At 41.7% G+C, this 23,335-nt stretch overlaps 1 protein-coding gene across 1 annotated transcript in view; it reads left to right on the forward strand.

The window, feature by feature from the left end:
- SLC35F2 (solute carrier family 35 member F2) overlaps positions 1-21,494 on the forward strand; it is a 38,012-nt gene extending 16,518 nt beyond the window's left edge. Inside the window, 7 exon segments of the mRNA XM_044286420.1 lie at positions 10,455-10,582; positions 11,816-11,827; positions 11,829-11,976; positions 13,140-13,296; positions 14,978-15,030; positions 16,427-16,581; positions 19,730-21,494. Coding sequence (XP_044142355.1) covers positions 10,455-10,582; positions 11,816-11,827; positions 11,829-11,976; positions 13,140-13,296; positions 14,978-15,030; positions 16,427-16,581; positions 19,730-19,939 — 863 coding nt within the window. The 3' untranslated portion in view covers positions 19,940-21,494.
- Positions 21,495-23,335: the final 1,841 nt, after the last annotated feature.

A 23,335-nucleotide genomic window follows, 5' to 3' on the forward strand; every position in this document is an offset into this window, starting at 1 on the left:
TATAACTTTATGCAATTTATCTTGTTTTTGGCATAAGACAGCACTAATACTAAGATTTGTAAAACCAGTTTCCAGATAAAAGGGTTTACCCCCCTCGGGATAAGCTAGACATGGGGCTTGGGTGAGTCTCCTTTTAAGCTCAGACATAGCTTGTTCCTGATCCTCCCCCCATGTCCAGGGTACACCTTTCTTTAACAATGTCAGCAATGGTTTACTAATCTCAGCATAGTTATCAATGAATTTACGGGAGTAATTCATCATACCCAGAAATGATCTTAATTCACTAATGTTGGTAGGCATTTTAGATTTCATAACAGCCTCCACCTTTTTCTTCTGGGGATTCAGGCCTTCACAGGTAACCTCATGTCCAAGGAAATTTACCTTAGTTCGACACCACTGGGCTTTCTGTAAAGAAATTTTCACACCTGCCTCTTTCAACTGATTCAGTACATGCCTAATTTCTTGAATATGCTGGTCAAATGAAGTACTTTTCATCAAAATGTCATCTACATAAGTTAAATTTCCTCTTTCTGTGGCATCAGGCATAGCCTTATGTAAAAATACAGCAAATTCATGACCTGAATTTATGTACCCAAACGGTAGTCTAGTCCAGGCAAACTGTTCTTTACCAAAAGTAAAGGCTAATTTGTATTGATCTTCAGGGCTTACTTTGATGGTCCAATATCCCTGAGCGCAATCTAAGGTGGTAAAGATCCTAGCGCCTTGCATTTGTACCAAGCATTGGTCTATATACGGCACGGGCCACCCGGACATATATACACGTTTATTTAGCTGACGAAGATCAGCACATAAACGCCATTGACCATTCGGTTTAAGAATTCCAAGAATAGGATTGTTATAAGAACTGTGCACTGGTCTTATAATACCTCTCTCCTTGAGATTTTGGATTATTTCCGCTAGCGAGTCGTAACAAGCTAGTGGAAGACGATATTGCTTGATATAAACGGGAGGTGCCTCAGGATCAGTCTGGATCCTGGCCATGTGTATGTCAGTCAGACCACAATCAAAGGAATCTTTAGCAAAGATATCCTTGAATTCTAAGAGAACTTCCTTTAGTTGTTGTCGCTCTGGGTCATTGGAGCATCCATCAGCTAATGAAATTTGTTGCTGGACCATTTCCATAAACCCTGGAAAAACTTCTGGTTGACCTATTTCATAGGTTTCCTCCAACCTGTCAGTGAGGTCATGATTTGACTTACCTGCTTTTTCAGCAAACTCATGATATTCCTGGGCTTCCTGCTCATTGATTGTATGATCAAAGGTAAGAGAGGATTCCTCTACCTTACAGGTACCTTCTTCAAGATTAAAAGGATATACTGAACTAATGGTGAACAATCCTTCAGGAGAAGAATAAAATGTTTGTTCAACCAATTGTTCTTCTGTTAGATACGATTCAGGTATTAGGCCAATAATTATATTCTGAAACCCAAAAGTATAATAATCTGAATCTAATGCCATACCAATGATAGTGTCTTTAGACAAATGCACTTCATTTGGCATACCATTATTCACAATTATTTGGGTTTTAAAGGTTTGTAAATTCACCATAGGGGTATGATTTACTGAAATACCTAATTGTTGCATTCTGTTTGATAGGCATATCAATGCATCACCATTCTTTAATTTTTGGCCTTTTGACACCTGAATGGGTAACAGGAAATTATTAGTACCTGGAGGGATGATTATATCTCGTGGCACTAATACACTGACTGCATAGGGCAGTATCTGGGATGACTTGTGTGCTTCATGTTCATCCATAAAACCTTCAGGATTCCCTTTTAATCTTGTCCACAATGTGGAATTCACTATATCCACATGGATAGCAAAACGATGTAAAATATCGTTGCCAATGTACATAGGATATCTGGGTTCATCAAGCACCAGGAATAAATGAGTAGCCGATTTTCCTGCAATAGAAATGGTTAATATACATTTTGCAATTATATTATGATCATCAGAATCATTATCTAAGTCATGTATCCAATTATCTTGTGGATTTGGATATCGAATCACTTTAGAATTGGCCACTTGATTTAGTAGATCCCTACTAATATAACTGTTTTCATGGCGCAAATCCAATTTAGCCCTCTTAGTTCTTCCTAAGTCATTCACCTGTACTGGGAAGAACATCTCATCATCCACCTTTTCCATTCCCACTAGGAATTGTTCGTGACCATTAAACCCAATAGGGTCAGTAGTTTCTGGGTGTAGGTGGATTGTAAGAACATCCCCTTCCAAACAGACATCTTTTACTCGTTCAGGAGACACACATATGGTGTTATCTTCCTGTTCACCTATAGTGGAATTTGGAGTGATTTGCAGGAAAGAGACATCAGGGACTTGGCTATTTCGGAAATGTACCTCAATGGAATCAGGCCTTTCCTCTATCACATGGCAGTTACGCCTATTGTGATAGGATTGTGATTGTTCATAATTAATGGGCATCCTCACTTGAGACCATATCACCTTATTAATAAAATCAATAATTGGACTTAATCTTTTCAGGAAATCGATGCCAATAATTAATCTATCAATGGGCATATCCACGATCAATGTAGGATGGCTAATTACTTTGTTTCCTACTTTAAAATCCAGCCAAGCTTTACCTAAAACCTTGAGGGCATTGCCTGAGACACTTACCAGGTTAGCATTAAAACTTTTTAACTTATACCTGTTAGAAGATACATCCTGCAATTGTTGGAAGTATTTTACAGATAATAAAGTTGCTTGGCTACCTGTATCTATCAAGGCTATTGGCGAGAAATTATCAAATAATTCAACTTTCATATAATATCTATTATCTATTTCCTGTATGGAACAAAGATATTTGGCATGATTATTGAAATGGTTTTCCTGCTCAGCAGTTAGACTTGTCCTCAACTCCTCCTCCTTCCTTTTATGAGCAGGATCGCATGTCTTCTTCTGTGCAGCTGAAGACTTTGTGTGCTGTAAGACAGAACAAACAGGTTTCCCCTCCCCCTTGCCATGTGGCTTTGTAAGGGTTAAATTCCTTTTAAAGGGAAAGACAATTATATTAGATTGCTCCACTTTACATACATTTAAGTCATCAACCTCTGCAACATTTGACATACTTACCTGCTTCTCCCCCTTTATATTTGGGGAGGATTCTCTACAGGAGGGGTTACCCCTAAAAAAGGATTTTTAGAGTTAGCAGTGATTGTTTTAGACAATTCCTCCATCCGCTGCATCAACATACCAAACTGATCTTGGATTTGATCCATTCGATCATATAGGTTACTTCTCTTTCTCCCATAACCTTTGGGAGATTGATTTTGGTACCGATATGATTGTGATCTCCCAGAACCATCTGACTCAGAACCACTTTGAGCCCTTTCTGGCCTACGTTGATATCCCCTATAATAATTATTCTGATATCTTTGAAAAGGAGGGAACCGTCTATTTCTAAACTCCTTCTGGTGGTTTGGGTTCTTTTCAGCAACATTTGGACCCTTATTCCCATCTGGCCTAGGCTGAATTTTATTTGGTTCGGAAGGTCTAGGAGTTTTTAACACATCAGCATAACTTCTTTTAGGGCTTTCAAATTTTCCCTGATCTCTTTTTATGTGAGTTTCTGCTATTTCCTCACTCGCTTTTTTAAATTTTCTATCAGGAGACTCATCACAATTTTGTATTGCAGCGTACAGAGTTATACTCTCAGTGAGTAACCAATCCAGAGTCTTTCTGGGATGGTAATCCCTGGCCAAAATAAATTTTATTTTATTGGGCAAAGCGTCATAAAATAACTGGATAAATTCACTACCTTCAAAATTGGGATCTTTTTCAGATAAACTATAGGCATTTTTGAGGACTGACAAAAATTCCCTGGGACTTTGATTATGTCTACATTTCAGGGTAAATAAGGCCCTCCTTGCAGCAGTAGTGGACTTATAGGGACCAAATTCAGTTTTTATTTCTGCGACCACATCTGACCAAGAATCCCTACCCATATCTCTAAGGGAATTAAAGAAATACCGGTGTTTTGGTTCGAAAACCCAGGTAATAAATTCAAGTTTCTGTATGTCCTTTTCTAAATGTAAAGTTTTCATGGCCTCCTCATATATTTCCAAATGACTTATTATGGAGGGTGAACCCTTTTTTGCAAATTGACCCACAGTTTCCTTGAGAAATTTGATCACTTTAGTAGTGTCTATCATGGGTTGATAAGATCTCTGTACTGAACTTTTAGAGGACCTAGGAGGTGAAATCGGTCTTAATTTAGGAAGAGAATGTTCTCTCAGAGCCAATAATTCTTCTCCATTAAAGGGGTTGTCATATTTACTTTCTGCATCTAATTCCCCCCTGGAATATTTTACCTGCACTCTATTAGAATCCTTAGGCTGTCTGAATTGAAGAGGGTCAAGATCCCGGTTATCTAACTCTGTTTGTAAATTTCTATTGTCCTTATACAACTTTTTACATTCCTCATCTAGATCCACCATAGACAATTGACATTTAGACAATTCATTAGTAGCCTGACTTAATTTCCATTCCAGAGTCCTAATAACTTCTTGCTGTTGACTGTCTCTGTCATTATATTCTGATAATTTAGCAGACCATTGTGCTAATTCACCAGAAACCATGGCCGCCTTATTTTCCATTTCAGATAAATCTTTTTGAAATTTATCAATTTCATATGCCTGTTCAACATTTTTATATTTTGCTTTTTCTAATTGCTTTGCTATTTCAATAACTAAATATACAAATTCAGGCCAAGATTGAAGGATTAATGAATCCTTATCTTTCTTATGTTTAGCTTGGGAAATGTGACAGAGATAATCAGCAAATCGGGATTTATCAGACCAGATATCATCTGCATATTCTACAGCTCTCTTTTCCAATTCAAACCTCCAATCCTTTAACTCTCTCTTAATATCCAACCTGTCATGCATATGACCCAACACAATATATTCAATTAATTCTTGAGTCTTTCTATCATGCATATCAGTCTTTACCACTGCAGCAGCAGCCTGCATGCCTTGGCTAGCCTCGCCATTGTTATCAGACATTTTTTTACTTGTTGCACTACAAGTACCACAATAACTTTATCAAATATATATTTTGCACCCCAAAATTTTGTTTCTATTACAAGCAGATCTCGGTAGGGACCTCCAATTTAATGTCGGAATATTTATGCTGTCTCCGATTGACAGTCTATATGATTTATGTGAATAAATTAAAATCATCAATAAAGGCGATTCTTACTTATTATCATAAATATCAAGCTAAAACAAGCTCGTGATCTGCGTTGAATTGAAGACAAAACCCAGTTATAGACAAAATATATATGTAATTTATTAATACAATTTATAGTGCAAAATAATATATATAATAAAATTGGCGGTAATAAAATTCACTCAATGATATGCAAAATAGTGGTAAAGACAAAAATAATTGAGAACATATATATATATATACACACAATTATGCCTTCTTATAATAATACCCCTCACTTATTTTAAAAGTCAATTTAATACTTGATTTCTCTCAGCCGACAAATGTCCGATTAAACCCAAATCTGGTTTATCTTTTATCTATATAAATATATATATATTATCAACCATACTGGTCTAGAACTGAATTCAGTTCCTTGGAGATAATACCGTGTTTTCACTAGTATCTTTTTAATCTCCCTGTATTGGATTAATTTTCAGGATGATGCTGCAGGTACACCCCAATCTTATTCCAAAACAGATACTATACACAAAGTATGGTTAATTGAATATATCTATAGATATGTATTATATTAATTAATTATCCTATAAAATATAGGTAAGGTTATACTATACCAAAATGTCAGCTAGCAGAAATCAGTTTCAATGGTTCTAAGATGGCTGCCTCCAATGACTGGCAAGATGGTCAAGATGATGTCCAGAGAGAGAGCGAGATCGACCCTTCTGTCAGCCCATACCATCTTTTTATCCTCTCTTAGAAAGGGCTTGGCCAAGTTTTATCATTAACTAGTGACCTCACTTTATAATTAATAGAACCTCCCTCTAGGGAAAAATATACCCTAGATCTTTGTTACCCTAACACTAGATGGCACTAGTATTCCATACAAAAATCAAAGCATTAATTTATTTCTCTTTTTCATATACTAGCAATAAAATTTAATCTAAGGTTTCAGACGAAACCTTGAGAAGATCTTTAAGAGACAATGAGTTTTATACTTGGTCAACTAACTTGTGTATCCTTAAGTCTTTTGACCAAACTTGATTAAATCAAGATAAATAGGGCTATCTCAATTTATTGTTCGTGGAGGAGACAGGGTTTGTTCATGATCACCTGTGTCCACATTTTTCCATTCCAGGAAATAAATAATTAATTTGTGTGTTCCATTGAGACAGATTCTAAACATGACAGAGGAGTTTATACCTCATTTCTAATCTTACAATTGAATATATCTATGAGGACTATACTCTTATATATATATATACTATATATTCAGCACACCTATTAAAATTGATTATATAAAATCAATCTACTCTTATATTGATTAATATAAAAACCCCAAAGAAAGATTAGAGTCTTTCTATTCACTAAAATCATCAGAATTCAAATACATTGTCTTATCTAGGCCATGACATCTCATTAGACCTTGGGACATCTCCTTCTCACAAAACAGACTTAGGTAAACACTTTGGTATATATCGTAAACCTTAGGTTAGCAATTTCAGAGTAAAGGAAAAAAAAATCACTCTGTCTTTTAATAAGACAAAATGGTTGTCCCTTAGGCTCATGTCCATACACTTATATAGGCCTTATAATTATGGACTTTATTCATACCCAATAGTTCTGACATCACTTTATGTGATGATGACTTTAAAATGCTTTTACTTTTCTAAGCCATTCTGAGATTGTTTTCTCGTCACATATTGTACTTTATGACAGTGGTAAATTTGAATCAAAATATTTATAAAAAAAAAATACCAAATTTGGAAAAATTTGCAAATTTCTAAGTTTCAATTTCTCTACTACTATAATACATATTAATACCTACAAAAATAGTTATTACTTTACATTTCCCATATGTCTACTTCATGTTAGGATTATTTTGGGAATGACATTTTATTTTTGGGGGACGTTACAAGGCTTAGAAGTTTAGAAGTAAATCTTGAAATTTCTCAGAAATTTTCAAAAAACAACTTTTTAAGGACCAGTTCAGGTCTGAAGTCACTTTGTGAGGCTTACATAATAGAAACCACCCAAAAATGACCCTATAAACTACACCCCTCAAGGTATTCAAAACTGATTTTAAAAACTTTGTTAACCCTTTAGGTGTTTCACAAGAATTCATGGAAAATAGAGAGAATTTAAAAATTTCACTTTTTGGGCACATTTTCCATTTTAATATTTTTTTTTTCCAGTTACAAAGCAAGGGTTAACAGCCAAACAAAACTCAGTATTTATGGCCCTGATTCTGTAGTTTACAGAAACACCCTGCTGTATGGGAACACGACAGGGCGCAGAAGGAAAGGAATGCCATACAGTTTTTGGAAGGCAGATTTTGCTGGACTGTTTTTTTTGTTTTTTTTTGACACCATGTCCCATTTGAAGACCCCCTGATGCACCCCTAGAGTAGAAACTCCAAAAAAGTGACCCCATTTTAGAAACTACGGGATAGGGTGGAAGTTTTGTTTGCACTATTTTAGGGTGCAGATGATTATTGGTTGCTCTATATTACACTTTTTGTGAGTCAATGTAACAAAAAAAAATAGCTGTTTTGGCACTGTCTTTATTTTTTGTTATTTACAATGTTCCAACCTGACAGGTTAGATCATGTGGTATTTTTTATAGAGCAGGTTGTTACGGACGCGACAATACCAAATATGACTTTTTGGATGTTTGTTTTACATAATAAAGCATTTTTGAAAAAAAGATTTTTTTAGTGTCTCCATATTCTGAAAGTCAGTTTATTTTTATTTTTTGGGCAACTGTCTTATGTAGGGGCTAATTTTTTTCAGTATGCGATGACTGTTTTTAGGTTTCATATGACTTTTTGATCACTTGGTATTACACTTTTTGTGATGTAAGGTGACCAAAAAAAAGCTTCTTTTTTTTTTTCTTCTTCTTCTTACGGTGTTCACAGCTGAGGGGTTAGGCCAGGCATGTCCAAACTGCGGCCCTCCAGCTGTTGCAAAACTACAACTCCCAGCATGCCTGGATAGCTTACAGCTATTAGGGCATGCTGGGAGTTGTAGTTTTGCAACAGCTGGAGGGCCTTAGTTTGGACATGCCTGGGTTAGGTCATATGATATATTTATACAACAGGTCGTTACGGACGTGGCAATACCTTTATACGTATACTTTTTTTATTTAAGTTTTACACAATCCCTTTTTTTTTTTTTTTTAAACAAAAAATCATGTTTTAGTGTCTCCATATTCTGAGAGCCATAATTTTAAAAATTTTTGGGCGATTGTCCTATGTAGGGGATCATTTTTTGCAGGATGAGGTGACTGTTAGATTGGTACAATTTTTTGGGGGTATACGCCACTTTTAGTGATGTAAGGTGACAAAAATGGCTTTTTTTTTTTTTTACACCGTTTTTATATATTTTTTTTATGGTGTCTATCGAACTAGGTGGATCATGTAATATATTTATAGTGCCGGTCGTTACTGACGCAGCGATACCTAATGTGGGGGGGGGGGGGGGGTTCTATTTTTTTATTATAAAATTAGGGGAAAGGGGTGGGGGCTTTTTTTTTTTTTTTACGTTTATTTCTGTCACATTCTGGGACTTCAACTTTTGGGGGTCTGATCCCCTCTGAAATGCATTACAATACATCTGTATTGTAATGCATTGCCTGTTAGTGGATTACACTGAGAAATACACTAGCAGGTTGCCTAGGAGACGCAGCCTGAGGCTGGATCTCCTTGGCACCCATAGAAGGTAGGTCCTCTGCACGGCATCGGGCTGCCTTGTCGCACATCGGGTCCCCGCCACAGCAGCACGGGGACCCGATGCGCTCCTTCACCCGCCGCAAACCACTTCTATGTCGTGGTCAGCGCTGACCATGGCATAGAAGGGGTTAATCTGCCGGTATCGCTGTAAACAGCGATGTCGGCGGATACAGCAGGGGCCCGGCTTCCAGGGACCGGCGGACCCCTGCAGTGATCGGATGGGCGCAGCTCCTGCACCCGCCCGATCAGCCGGCCGTGCATGTACGGCGGAATGCGTTCTGGCAAAGCTTCCCCCACCCTTTTCCTGTAAACAACCATACCTCACTGTTCTGGGTGATTCTTAGACACTCCCCAGCATTTCTGCCTAAGGTTTTCTCTTGAGTTTCACTTTCAGCCGGATATTGCTTTGCCATCCTTTTTTGTGCATCTCCAGCTTCAGATCAGGAAAAAATGTTTCACCATCTAGACGTGAGGAGATGTCTTCTAGCGTACCTTAAGGCCACAGAAAAAATAAGGGTCTAAGAGCCTCTTAAGCTTCAATAGCCTGGTGGATATAACTGACGACCATCCTTTGTTACAAAAAAAAAGAATGTTTCTCCTCCCTTGGGGTTAAAGGCCCATTCCACAAGAGCTTTGTCCACCTCTTGGGCTGAAAGAGGGGCTGCCTCTGTGGATCAGATATAAAAGGCAGCCACATGGTCTAACCCTATGACCTTTAGGCATTATAAACTTGATGTTATGGCTAGCCAGGAATCTGGCATTTGGACGTAAAGTCCTTTTTGGCTGTGGTCACTCCCTAGAAAAATTCTACTCTGAAAATCTCCTATCGGTGCCGGTGTGGAGGCGTTCGGGAAAGATGACAATTACCCTTACCGGGTAATATTTGATTTCCCGTAGCCTCCACAACGGCACTGGGTTTTTCCTTCCCTAATAAAAATAAAAATTATAGAGATAGATATATAGATATATATATATATATATATATATATATATATATATATATATATATATATATATATATATATATATATATATATATCTAAGTCACAGATTGTGTTGTTCACATGTTATGTTTATGAAATATCTTCGGTTATCTGCTATTAACTGGAGTAGGTAGGAGGCAGTGTCTTTTTTGTATTTGGGCTTCTGTTTCCTGTCCCTGGGAGGCGGGATTAAGCTCGTATCTGTGCCGTTGTGGAGGCTACGGGAAATCGAATTACCGGTAAGAGTAATTGTCATCTTTTCTTATATAAATTTTCAAACATGAATAAATCCAGTGTATCCCAGCCGCTCTGATGTCCGGTCTGAACCTTGAGTTCCCCGTTACGTTATTCTTATCTGTCGGCCTCTCTGAGACTCTGACATCTTGAGAACTGTGCACCCTTATCAAGGCCCTGTGTTCCAAAACAAGAGCTGCCCGGATGTACAGAGCGCTCCGGCTGACCGATGCAAAAAATAAAACTGAAGAGATAAGACTGGGGAGGTCTGACCGGCATTGTCTTCTTTCTGACAGGGGAGAACGGGCTGCTACATATTCTGAGGAAGAAGTGGTGGAAGTACCTCCTCTTGGGTATCGTGGATGTGGAAGCAAATTACTCGATCGTCAAAGCCTATCAGTTTACAACCATCACTAGTGTCCAGGTAAGAAGACATGGCTGTTTACTTGTCCTCTTCTCCATGCCAGATCAGGCTGCGGGTTCCCTACCATGGAGGCAGACCATGCCACTGTTTGTGTGGCCCGGAGAGGCGCTGGACATTTCTATTCCTGACAAATCACATCATTTTCTGGCAGCTGCCAAAAGGTGTGTGTGTGTGTGGGCATAGAGATTTTTACAGCTTACATTAAAGGGGTTGTCCAGATCCAGAGCTGAACCTGGACATACCCATAATTTCACTAAGGCAGCCCCCGTGACTTAAGCATTGGAGCAGTTCATGCTCCGATGCTTTCCCTTGCCCTGCCCAGGGCTCTTTTATTTACTATAACACATTGCTGGTCGATGGCTTCCGCCCAGCAGTGTGTTTGGTGACGTCACCAACTCTGATGAGCGGGCTTTAACGCTGCCCTAGCCGTTTTACAGGCTAGGGCAGAGCTAAAGCCTGCCCATCAGTGCCAGTGACGTCACCGGGCTCACTGCTGGGCGGAAGCCTCTGCCTGGCAGCCCTATGGAGAGCACGATACGTCACTAGAACTGCACAAAATGCCTTTGCCCTGCGCGATTCAGTGCAGAGCAAAGGAGAGCATCGGAGCATGAACTGCTCCGATGCTCAAGTCAGAGAGGCTGCTTGGGTGAAAATGGGGATATTTCCGGGTTCAGCCCCTTAAAGTTTAGGGGTAACTGCATAAATCCCTGTGTGTGGTACCCCCTCTAGTGGTGGCTGCAGGCAACCATTTTTAGCTTACTGAATGGGAATCGGAGGATTTAGAGCTGTATGCCTCTTTAACACTCAGATGTCAGTGTAATCATACATTTTAAGACGACTGATGCAACACTGTCATGGCAAATATTTCTCCCGAATTATGTTTCAGGCAGTACAATTATTTACAGACCTAATCAGAAGAGCTGACAGGTTTCTCCGACATACAGCATTAATCACCTATGCTCAGTAGTACAGGGACATCCCACGATCCCAAGCTGAGGACCAACAGGCACACTATCGCCACTTTGGACAGGGCATTCACAGACCCCCATTCTTGGAGAAGGTTGGGTTCTGGTCTTCATCGTTCTGACATTTATCACCTATGGTTAGAGGATTAAATGCTCTTCTTGGAACATCCCCTTTACCCGAGAATGTGACCACATAATATTTCTCCCACATTTCTTGATCAGATTTGAGTCTGTCGTTCAGACCATTTCTCTCCTTTCTTTCTTCCAGCTTTTGGACTGCTGTTGGGATCCCGGTTCTGATGGCTCTGTCTTGGTTCATTCTTCACTCGCGATACAGAGTGATCCATTTTATTGCTGTTGTGGTCTGTTTGTTGGGTGTCGGGACCATGGTTGGTGCAGATGTTCTGTCCGGAAGAGAAGAAGGCAAAGGTTTAGATGAGTGATAATACATTGGTTCTTTTGGCTTTCAGTGTCCATGAACAAGTAGCCCATGTTAGAAGCTTACTGGGAAGGACTTTGTCCTCTTCAGCCTCAGAAATACCATTGCAGATATTGTATAATAAACATAAAGAATAACATGTTTAAAAGCATATTCACTACAATGTACAATGCATCTCATTAATGATATTTTCCCCCCAAAAAATTCTACTGATGATCCTGTCCGTATCTGATCAGTGGGGGTCTGACATCAGCTTTTTGAAATGCCCCCCCCGGCGCTTTTTTCAGTTTTCCCTAGACCTTATGACGTCCTGATCATGGGTTACGTGGCCTAAGCACAGCTCAGTCCTATTCGAGTGAATGCAGCTGAGCTGCGATACCAAGCACAGCCACTATACAATGGGCAGCGGTGTGGGGGGGCAGCGGTGTGGGCCATCTATTCTCATGGCTCTATGTTGTGCCATTACTTTATTTCTACTAGAAGTTATGAATGAATTGCCAGCAGTCTGCAGTAAGGGTACAGATGGGAGGTAACCAGTTGGGGGGGGGGGGGGGTGTGTACATGCACAGTCTGAAAATGGCAGCACTGATTGGATAGTCAGACTGTGCAGGTACACCCCCCCCCCCCCAACTGGTTTCCTCCCCTTTGTACCCTTACTGCAGACTGCTAGCAATTCAGTCATAACTTCTAGTAGAAATAATAAAGGAATGGCACAACATAGAGCCATAAGAATAGATGCTCCAGAATTGTCATTACATGGGGGATGCATGAAGCTATTAAACAGACCTGTCCAGGAGCGGTGAAGGGTCCTCTTTAAAAGGGGTTTGTCCCAGAATGATCACCTACTGAATTGGTGATAAGTGTCTGATCAGTACAAGTCTGACCATTAGGACTCCCACCGATTACGAGAATAGGTGCTTCCCCAGTATGATTGGAGCTGCAGCTGAGGTTATCACCAGCAGTCCCATCGAGATTTAGTAGAAGAGCACATGGTCCGCCATTCAGTTCATAGGAGGGGACAGAGGACCCCCATTCTCGTGATCAGACACTTATCCTTGGGGAAAGATATGTTGTCATTCTGGGACGACCCCTTTAATATACTGTAATCCTGGGATGGCTGCTGCCACACTTTTGATTCCTGTTCTCTTTCCAGCTACTGACATGCTGATCGGTGATGTGCTGGTGATCCTAGGTGCCTGCTTGTACGCCATCTCCAATGTATCTGAAGAATACATAGTGAAAAACCTCACCCGTGAGGAGTTCCTGGGGATGCTGGGCCTGTTTGGCACTTTTATCAGCGGTATACAACTGTAAGGGCCTCTATAGTTATGTGATGCTTAGTTTTATGATTTTTATTATTTTTTTGTGCATTTTTAAAGTGCCACAGTCAGCATCATCTACCCTATTACGCCAGGCATACAGACTGGTAGGGGTGATCATGGTGATAAAAACGATACCATTATTATTAATATCTGTGGCACCATAGCTAAGAAACTGCTGTTAATATCCTAATTGGAGCACCAAGGTGCCTGCCAAAGGCCTCGGAGCACCAGTTTGTTACCCCTCCCCCCTCCAACTTCAGTCCTTTTACCTTGATTGATAGCGGTAGACATCTGGTATAGCTATGTGTTCTTGTAACTGCTCTCAGCGCTTGATCAGTGTATCTCCTGCTGCACTGACCAGGAGATTTTGCGCAGCACAGATGATGGGTCTCAGCGCTTGCTCAGTGCAGCAGGAGGTAAACTGATCAAGCAGTGAGACCAGGCACAACAAAACATGGCTTTACCTAATCTAGCGCATTCCAGGTGAATAGGGGAGGACTGAAGGTGAAGAGTGTAACAAGCTAGTGCTCCAAGGGCTTTGGCCAGCCCCTTGGTTCTCCAGTTAGGTCATTAACATATAAATAAAAATGCTTTTCTCAGCAATAGGGCCACGGATATTCATAATAAAAGTATCATTTTTATCAGCATGAAGAAACGTTTATGCCTGGGTTGATCATGCTGACAGAGGATCTTTAAAAGAAATGTGTCACCAACATTTTTTTTCTGCCACTTGTAATCAGATGGTAACACACTTCCTTTTTTCTAATCTCTTTTTAATTTCTGACTGCAGATTAATTTGTTTCCTGAGCATGATTATGGGGGCGGTCATCTTGCCTGAGCTTTTCTTAACAGCATTAAGAAAATTGACTTACGGAAGCCCTATGATCCATAGACACAATGGTCAGGAGGGGACCTCCTATATTTAAAGCATAACGTGATTTGAAACAATAGGTCATTTTCTGATGACACATTTCCATCTATCCAGTTTACCATTATTGCAGATCCCACAGAGGTTGATCCCCACAACTAGCCATATTTCATTCAGGAGTCTGAGAGAGACAACTGTAAATCTACTATGGGATTTGATTATTTTATGGGAATAACACTTTATAGTAAGTCCTGGCTGCGGTTGTAACTTAAAGGGGTTACCCAAGATGCGAGAGCGAGGCTGTGCTGGAACCTGTAAAAAGTAATTTTTCTCTTGAATGAAGCAGCAGATCCTTAAACTTATAGAAAAATACTGCAGAATTGTTGCAGTTATTTATGACGGCCAACAGATCCCTTTAAAGGGGATCTCCGAACTTTTAATATCGATGACCTATCCTCAGTATAGATCACGAGCTGTATGAAAGGAAGGCGTGCGCAGTGCGTGTGTTCCCGCTCCTTTCTCTCTTCCTGCTCGTTGCTGCTATGTCTATGGCGAACAGGAAGAGAGAACTGAGACGGCATGGCGCGCGCCTTCTCTTCATACAGCTGATTCAGCGGGGATGTCCGAACCCCCACCATTCTGATATTGATGACCTATGCTGAGGATAGGTCATCAATATGAAAACGCCCGGAGAACCCCTTTAATTGACTACTTGCTCATCATCGTAGACTGTAAACTTGCATTCTCCGTTTCAGTGTGTTCCCTGTATATGTCTGACGTCTTTCCCCTTCTCTTCTGAAGGATGGCTGTGGAATACCATGCTATTGGCAGCATTAAGTGGGACTGGAGAATAGGTAAGTGCTGTACTCTCTGCCTCATCCAACCTTATGTTTAGATCAGAGCGTTATGGGCGCCGCTGACTTTTATAGTATGAAAAGAGTGACTTATTCCTAATTCAAAGAGTCTGCCCTTCTGGACGACCCCTTCCCCCTCTGAGGGTAGTGCCTCACATCATGTGGTACCACAGCACCCCAATCACGGCAGGTGAAACCCCAGGCAATCGGTTGTTAAAGGGTTTGTCCAATTTATACATACATTGTAAAAAAAAAGTATTAATGCAACCATAAATGACTCTGTATTCTACCCCCGCTATGAAGGTGAAGCTCCTCTCCTGCCCCGCATATGCAATGTTAACAAAGAAAGCTGCCTGTCCCCAACATTCATAGGATGCAAGACTTGTCCAGCCTGTTCCTGGTCTCCATCACTCTGGCGCATGCGCTGAACGGTAACTGGACGAGTCCAGTGTTGTCACAAATACAGGGGTTTCTGCTGCCTGTATCTGCGCAGGGGCTGAATGCATCCAGTTACCGTTCTGCGCCATAGTGCAGGGAGCCAGGAACAGCCCGAGGAAGCGAATCGCATGAACGACGCCATCTTGTGACCTATGGGCGTAGTCGGCTTTATGGTTGCATGAAGGAAATATTACTGTTTATTGCCTCTTTGGAAATGTATGCATGCATTGTCCAGCCTCGTCAGAAACCTCCGGCACCCCAGGTGTTGTGAAACTACATCTCCCAACATGCACACTTGGGTGGCTGTTCACTGAACTCCCACAGAAGCGAAAGGAGCATGCTGGGAGTTGTAGTTTCACAACAGCTGGAGTGCTGAAGGTTGTTGATCCCTGCATTGCACTCATTCAGTTTGAATGCTGACACGGAATCCCAGAAAGGGAGACCCCGTGACATCCATCTTACATTTACACCGGCGCTGGATATGCCGAAATTATGTAGAGGCCGACACTTCTTCATAACTTTGTGGATCCACCGCCATCAGTGTTTTAGATCGAATACATAATGGAAGCAACAATTGTGGAGTCTGGAAATGAAGAAGAATGGCAGATGAAGGTTCCACGTCTGTGGTGGCATGTAGGTACATCAGAGAAGCGTTGGCATCAGCATGCGCCATTCCTGTATACATGGGGGCCGCCTGCACTGCAGTAACGGAATGTAGTCTTGCTTTTTAATCAGATATGGACTCCTGCAGTCATAAGTGAGGATTGCAGAAAAGCCCCCATTTTAGGAAAATTGGCTCTTTTGGAAATGCTTTTCCTAAAAAGTCAATCCTGTGTCATGTGAATCCAGGGCTCAGACACTGTGGCCCAATGAGCAAGCATGTTAGTTGTTTATAGGGACTAGCATCCTCTCTATATCAAGGTTTTTTATAACGTCTATGTATTTGCTTGTGTTACAGGACTGCTGTTTGCCGCTTTTGCTCTTTGCATGTTCGGGCTGTACAATGTGATGCCCCTTGTGATAAGAGTCACCAGTGCCACCTCTGTTAACCTGGGGATCCTGACTGCCGACCTTTACAGCCTCTTCTTTGGCCTCTTCTTATTTGGATACAGTGTAAGGAATAGTCTGGTATTTTATGTTGGTGTCGTGCTGGAAAACCTTTCCTTTCTTCCCATTGAAACGTAATATGTTGTGATCTTAGGTAGTGCGATAAGATCTATTCACAAGGCGTGTGTGCAGCTTGGCAGCTGTAATGTGGAGGTGGCCATAGACTTGTAGACCCTCATACACATTACAGCAGGGTTCAGCTGCTGTGAGACTGCATGCACACGTGATCGGCTGTGCTTGTAACTCCAAAAGAAGTGAATACAAGATCTTGGGAGTTGTAGTTTTGGAACCGCTAGAATGGTGGAGGTCGCTGATCCCTGCATTACAGTATTTGATGAACTCCCGATGTTGAACTTCATTGCCCGATCCCTTTGTTCAACTGGAAGATAAGCCGTCAGTTCTGCAAACTGCTTTCTCCTCTCTTCCCAATGAAAACGTATAGATGTTCGGCCATGCTGATTTGGCATGTGTGTCGGGGAAGACAGCCATGAGCTCACTGAACTGTCGGCCGACAGCTATTGAAAGTGTATGGACACCTAGACAGCTGTTCCTCCTGCTCGACACACGTTAGAGGGTCAGCCGGTCCCTGCCGAAATTGGTGGGTTCAGTTGACCTTTATCTATTGTTTATTGCCACTAAAAGGGGCTATAGATACTACACTATTAGGTCTAATACCTGAGGCCTTCATGAATCACAGGGATCTACCCAGGGGCATACTGAGAACTTAAAGTGGCCCCATCTTGTAGGTGGGTCCAAACTGACAGAAGGTGGGGCCAGCAATACTGTAGTGCACAACAAGACGCTACCCCAGCAGAACCAGATACCACGTCCTGAGGATGGCCACTGGCCAGGTGCATAAGTACCTAATGATCCTACATTAATTAATGCTGACAGAATACGATCTTTATGTACCTGGCTGGAGGTCATAGAAGGTCTTAGGCGGCCCCCGGGAATCAGCCCACCGGGAAGTTTCTCTGTATGGTCATTGGCCAGTCCGCCCGTGGATCTACCAAAAATAGATTATTTCTGAGCAGCCCTTTGTGCTTTTCCTATAGATAAGGATGTGTCCTGTAATCTCTTATCACCTAACTCCACTGAAACAACAAAAACATTCAGATGGGCAGAACATGCCTGTGGGGTTGTCAGGGTTGAGGACCTTTCTTTTTGTGTATCAGAGGAACAACCTAAGAACTCCAATAGATGGAAATGAATGATAATCCAGATTTAAATGCTTCTAATACAGGACTGTAGTGACTACAGATGTGTCTCTCATTCTTGAGGACCTGCGATGTGTCCAAGGACTACTGCCCATTAACTTCTGGATTTGTTGCGACTTGTGTTGTGAATCCCATTGATTTCTATGGGATCACTGCTACTCTGCAATCCTGGCAGCGACAGCTTGTCCTCTGACCAGTGTAGTCCTAGACTCCGTCCAGTCCATACACACGAGATGTTGATTGACCATAATGCAGCTGATCAGTCATCAATAAGTGGCCTAAACCTGATTTATTACATTTACGGCAGACCAAATGTTGCAAGCGATTGTTCGTATTAACTTTTTTAAACAATAATTATTGAAAATGGCCAGAATTCACCATGTCATCCATCTTCTAAATTGTGTAGGGCCTGTTTTTCTTCCAAGTACCTTCCCAGATTACAGCTGAGGGTTTAGACCATGGGACACAATGGAGCAGATTTACTGTTGCAGATGTGTCAGAATTCTGGCGCACATGCCTTACACCACATTTCTTATCTGTGTTAGGCCATCAATAAAAAATTCCTGGATATCGGGATAGGTCATCAATATCAGATGGACAGGGGTTTGACTCTGGACACCTCTGCCGATCATCTGTTTGAAGGAGCTCTGGTGAGCAGCTTGCCATGCTCAGCGCCTAAGCATGCACAGAGCGCTGTGGCCATTTCAAACAGCTGATCAGCGGGGATCCCGAGAGTCGGGCCCCTGCTATTCTGCAGATGGGTCATCTATATCAAATTCTCATATAACCCTTTTTACGTTTTTTACACCCTTTTCTGCCATGCTCAACAGGCTTAGCGGAAGGTGGGTGTGGCTATGAGAGTAAGGGGCCGGAGTTAAAGGGGTATTCCTATCAGACAATGGGGGCATATCGCTAGGAGGCGGGGCCCGCACCTACAACGAGAACGGAGCGGGGATAGTTGTGTCTGGAGGACCCCGGATTTCCTGGGATCCGTCCACCACCAAGCACTGCTCCCCGCTGCTTCCATAGAAGTGAATGGGAGCGCACCGTGCTCCCTTTAATTTCTATGGGGCAGACGGAAATAGCCGAGCCAGCGCTCTGCTATTTTCGGCGGCCCCATAGAAATGAATGGAGTGCGACTGCACATGCGCAGTGTGCCCTCCGTTCAATTACTCTGTTCTCATTGTGTCAGAGAATGGGGCATATCCTAGCGATATATCCCATTGTCTGTGGTGGGAATACCCTTTTAAGGTGTGGCACCGTGCGCCAGAATCTTGGCACAAAGTTTTGTTAGAGTAGACAGGCTAAAGCTATGTGCACACGGTGCGTATCACACGCAGACCTTCATGCATAAAATCTGCAGCCTAATACAGTACCATCTAAGTAGAAAAGTTTTTCTAAATCTAATGTACATGGTGCAGAAATTGTTTCATGGAAATATACCTATGCTGCGGATTTTAAAATCTGCTGCATGCTAATTGCTTGTGTAACACTTGAATTTTGGTGCGAAATCTGCATGATAATCTATGCGCACATAGACTAAAGATGGTGGAGGATAAATCTGGTGCACCTTTAGTCTAAGTTTGCACTGTCTAAAATAAGCAATATTCAAAAATCTGATCCCAATTCGATCACCTATTTTTCCAGTGACCCTTCTAACAAGTAGGGATTGTCCAGAGCAGGCATCCTCAAACTGCGGCCCTCCAGCTGTTGTAAAACTACAACTCCCAGCATGCCCGAACAGCCTACAGGTATCAGGCCTACAGCAGGGCATTGTGGGAGTTGTAGTTTACAACTAGCTGGAGGGCCTGCAGTTTGAGGAATGCCTGGTCCAGAGCGTTCAACATGTTTAATATAGAAAATGAAAGGTGTCGAAATGCTGCAGATACTAAAGTTACAAGGAATCTAAAAATGCGTTGGTCGTCTTTGTCTTGCAGTTCTCTCTTCTCTACATCCTGGCGTTTGTGGTGATTATGGTGGGCTTCATCATGTACTGCAGCACAGCAACTTACCAAATGGAGCCTACGCCAGCGCCGACTAGTGGAGGGATAGAGAATAGCGCCATGAAGGATGAGGAGACGCCACAGGAGCCTGCCACTCCTCTGCAGTACATGCCCGAGGAGCTCAACAGAGCAGGCTTGGATTGAACACAACCACCACACTGCCTTTGCCATTTTTATATGAAATGAAGAAACTACATTTTATCAAATTTTTAAAAAAATTATTTTTAGACCTTTTTTCTTTGTATTTTTGACCAAGTTTAAATATCCTATAAAGTTTGTTTTTAGTTCTATTTCTGCCTAGTTTTACTCTTGCCACATTCTTAGTCCTACCAGCGAGCTTTTTGCCTTGGACAGATTTTCGTAAAGAACTGCTGTGCGGACGCAGTAACACTAAACACAGAACATGTCAAGATCTGTTTTAGTTTTCAGTGACTTAATATTTAATTATACTTTTTACATTTTTGCACTAGAGTTTTTGGCGATAAAAGCATTTTTATAATTAATATTGCAGTGGCAACCTTAACCCAGCTTGGCTATGTATGTCCATATGTATAGTTAGAAATTTAGAACTGGAGTTGCTGGTAAGAACATTTATTCTATTACTTTTCATTTTTTGCTAGTTTTTAGTGGTTTATTTTTTACATTTAAAAATTGAATATCAGCTTTCAGAAATGTGACTTTTTTTTTTATACAGGGATTGTCCGGTTTTAGAAAAGTCCTTGTCAAGTAACCGATTTGTTAAGTTAATATATAAGAATTCCTCTTTTTTCACGACCCTTATTTGGGAGTCCGAACAGGGAATGGCTAGAGTTTTCTCTCTGGAGAACCTGGCATGTTCATCTCTTTCAGTGAGAATGGTGTAATTCTTCACTTCCCCTGTGGAGGCACTGCGGGGCAATTTACCAATTTGCTACCCGATTCCCAAACAGATTACAGCTGATTGCCAGGGCCCTATTGGATGGATTGCCCATGGTTAGCTTATTTTAGGGTTGACCTTTTTATGACAAGGGGATTGTCAAATGCAATATTGCCAGGATATGCTACCAATGTCAGACAGGTGACTAAAGGTGCAAGCACGGCCACCCTCCATTCATTGCTATGGAGGGCAACAGCACGGCTATTTGCTGAACTCACATAGAAGTGAATGGAGAGGTGTCTGCACCTTCCCGCTGCGCTCTCCATTTACTGCTGTGAGAGAAATGGCGAAATGCATGCTCGCGTGGAACTCCCGTAGAAGTGAATGGAGGGCACACCTCAGTTCTAGAGATAGGTGGTCTCCTACTGCCGGGACCTGTACCTATTTGACTTTGGTGATGTATCGTAGTGATAGGTCACCATTGTGTGAGATGGTCCAACCCCATTAATGAAATTTATATTTTTTATATTTTTTCTAAAAATGTATACTGTATATATTGAAAATGACTGCATTACCCATTACTAAAGCAGCCGTGCAGACTGAGAAAACAAAGGGATATTTTTGGTTCCCATTTTAATGGTGATCTTGTGCCCCGTGTTAATTTTTGCTGTATTTATTCAGATGGTCAATGTACTGTAATTTAGTTATATCATGATCTATACAGTTTTTTTTTTTTTTTTTTTTTTTAAAAACCTCATGTAGGTATATGTAAAAAAGAACAAGTAATCATTATTGGTATTTATTAGAAGATCCAAATTGCTTTGTAAAACTATTAGAATAACTTAAAGGAATCCTGTCACCAGGATTTTGCGCATAGAGCTGGGGACATGGGCTGCTAGATGGCCACTAGCACATCTGCAGTACCCAGGTCCCATAGCTCTCTGCGCTTTTATTGTGTTAAAAAACTGTTTTGAGCGATATGCAAATTACCTGATATGAGTCCTGTAGTCGGAGATGAGTCAAGCGGAAAGAAGCCCAGCACCGCCCCGCGTCCTCCGAATCTCCTCCTTGCCGGATGACGTCACAGAGCTGGAGCGCCGAAATCTCGTGATGCGCGAGCTAGCACATGCGTAGTTCGTTCCCTGTGCTGATGCCACAACAGGGAATGAACATGATGCCGACACTGCGCATGCGCTAGCTCGCGCATCGCGAGACTTCGGCGCTCCAGCTCTGTGACAGTCATCCGGCAAGGAGGAGATTCGGAGGACGCGGGGCGGTGCTGGGCTCCTTTCCGCTTGACTCATCTCCGGCTACAGGACTCCTATCAGGTCATTTGCATATCACTCAAAACAGTTTTTTAACACCATAAAAGCACACAGAGCTATGGGGACTGGGTACTGCAGATGTGCTAGCATCCCATGTCCCCAGCCCTATGCGCAAAATCCTGGTGACAGGATCCCTTTAAAGGGGTTTTCTGAAATGTTAATATTGATGACCTATCCTCAGGATAGTAATCAACAAAAGGATCAAGCTTGATGAAGGCTACCATGCAGCCGAAACGTTGCTGTCTGGCTTTTTGTTTACACACTCTTTGAAGGACGATCAATAAAGAAAGCGCTGGAGATGCTGCCGTCGCCTTTTTGTTGATTGTCATTGATCTGAGGATCTGCGGTTTTGGCTTGGCTGATGCATTCCGGTGTGGTCGATAAGGTCCATGAGTGCTGCTCTGCAATTTGTGTTTGTACTATCCTCAGGATAGGGCATTGGAATCCAATTGGTGGGGGTCCGACACCCGGGACCCCCGGCCATCAGCTGTTTGAGAAGGCAGCAGCGCTCGAAGTAGCGCTGCGGCCTTCTCTCAGCTTTTCCCAGGCCATGTGATGTCACGTTCGTTGGTCACGTGGTCTCTGAGCAGCTTAGTCCCATGGATTTGAATGAGGTTGAGCGCTATACAATGTACAGCGCTGTGCTTGGTCAGCGTGGAGAAGCCACGACTCCCACAAGAGCGCCAGTGCCTTCTCAAACAGCTGATCGGCGGGGGTCCTGGCTGTCAGACACCGACCGATCAGATACTGAGGATAAGTCATCCGTTTTAAAATTCCGGAAAACCCTTTTAAACTTTGTTGTTTTGTAGAGAAGTTGTCTGAATATCTGTTAAATAACCTATCGGCTTCCAATGAGAGGTGCCTTATGTCTAGAGATTCTACTACTGGTTGAAGGGTATGTACAGTGCCTTGCAAAAGTATTCACCCCCTTGACTTTTCGTGTTTTGGTGCCTCCCAACCTGGAATTAACATGGATTGTTTGAGGATTTGCATCATTTAATTTACAGAACATGCCACAACTTTGAAGATTTTTATTTATTTTATTTTTTATATTGTGAAGCATGATAATGAATGTTGCGGATGTACATAGGCTACATTTATACAATCAAAGAAAATAATGCACTATAATAATAGATGCAAGCATAACATATGGACTAAGCCCTCACTCTATTGATAAAATCTGAGACTCATGGTCAATACATTTTGATCAACACACTATATGTGTGGGGTCTGCGCTCATAAACATAAATGCATAACCGCATAAGCAGGTTTAGCGTAGGACCTGCCTGAACTGAGACCACCTTGTCGCTTGGTAGGTGGGCTTAGATGTGTTTTGATCAAAATGTATTGACCAAGTGT

This window comes from Bufo gargarizans, chromosome 3 (genome assembly GCF_014858855.1).
Source record: "Bufo gargarizans isolate SCDJY-AF-19 chromosome 3, ASM1485885v1, whole genome shotgun sequence".
Taxonomy (NCBI): Eukaryota; Metazoa; Chordata; class Amphibia; order Anura; family Bufonidae; genus Bufo; species Bufo gargarizans.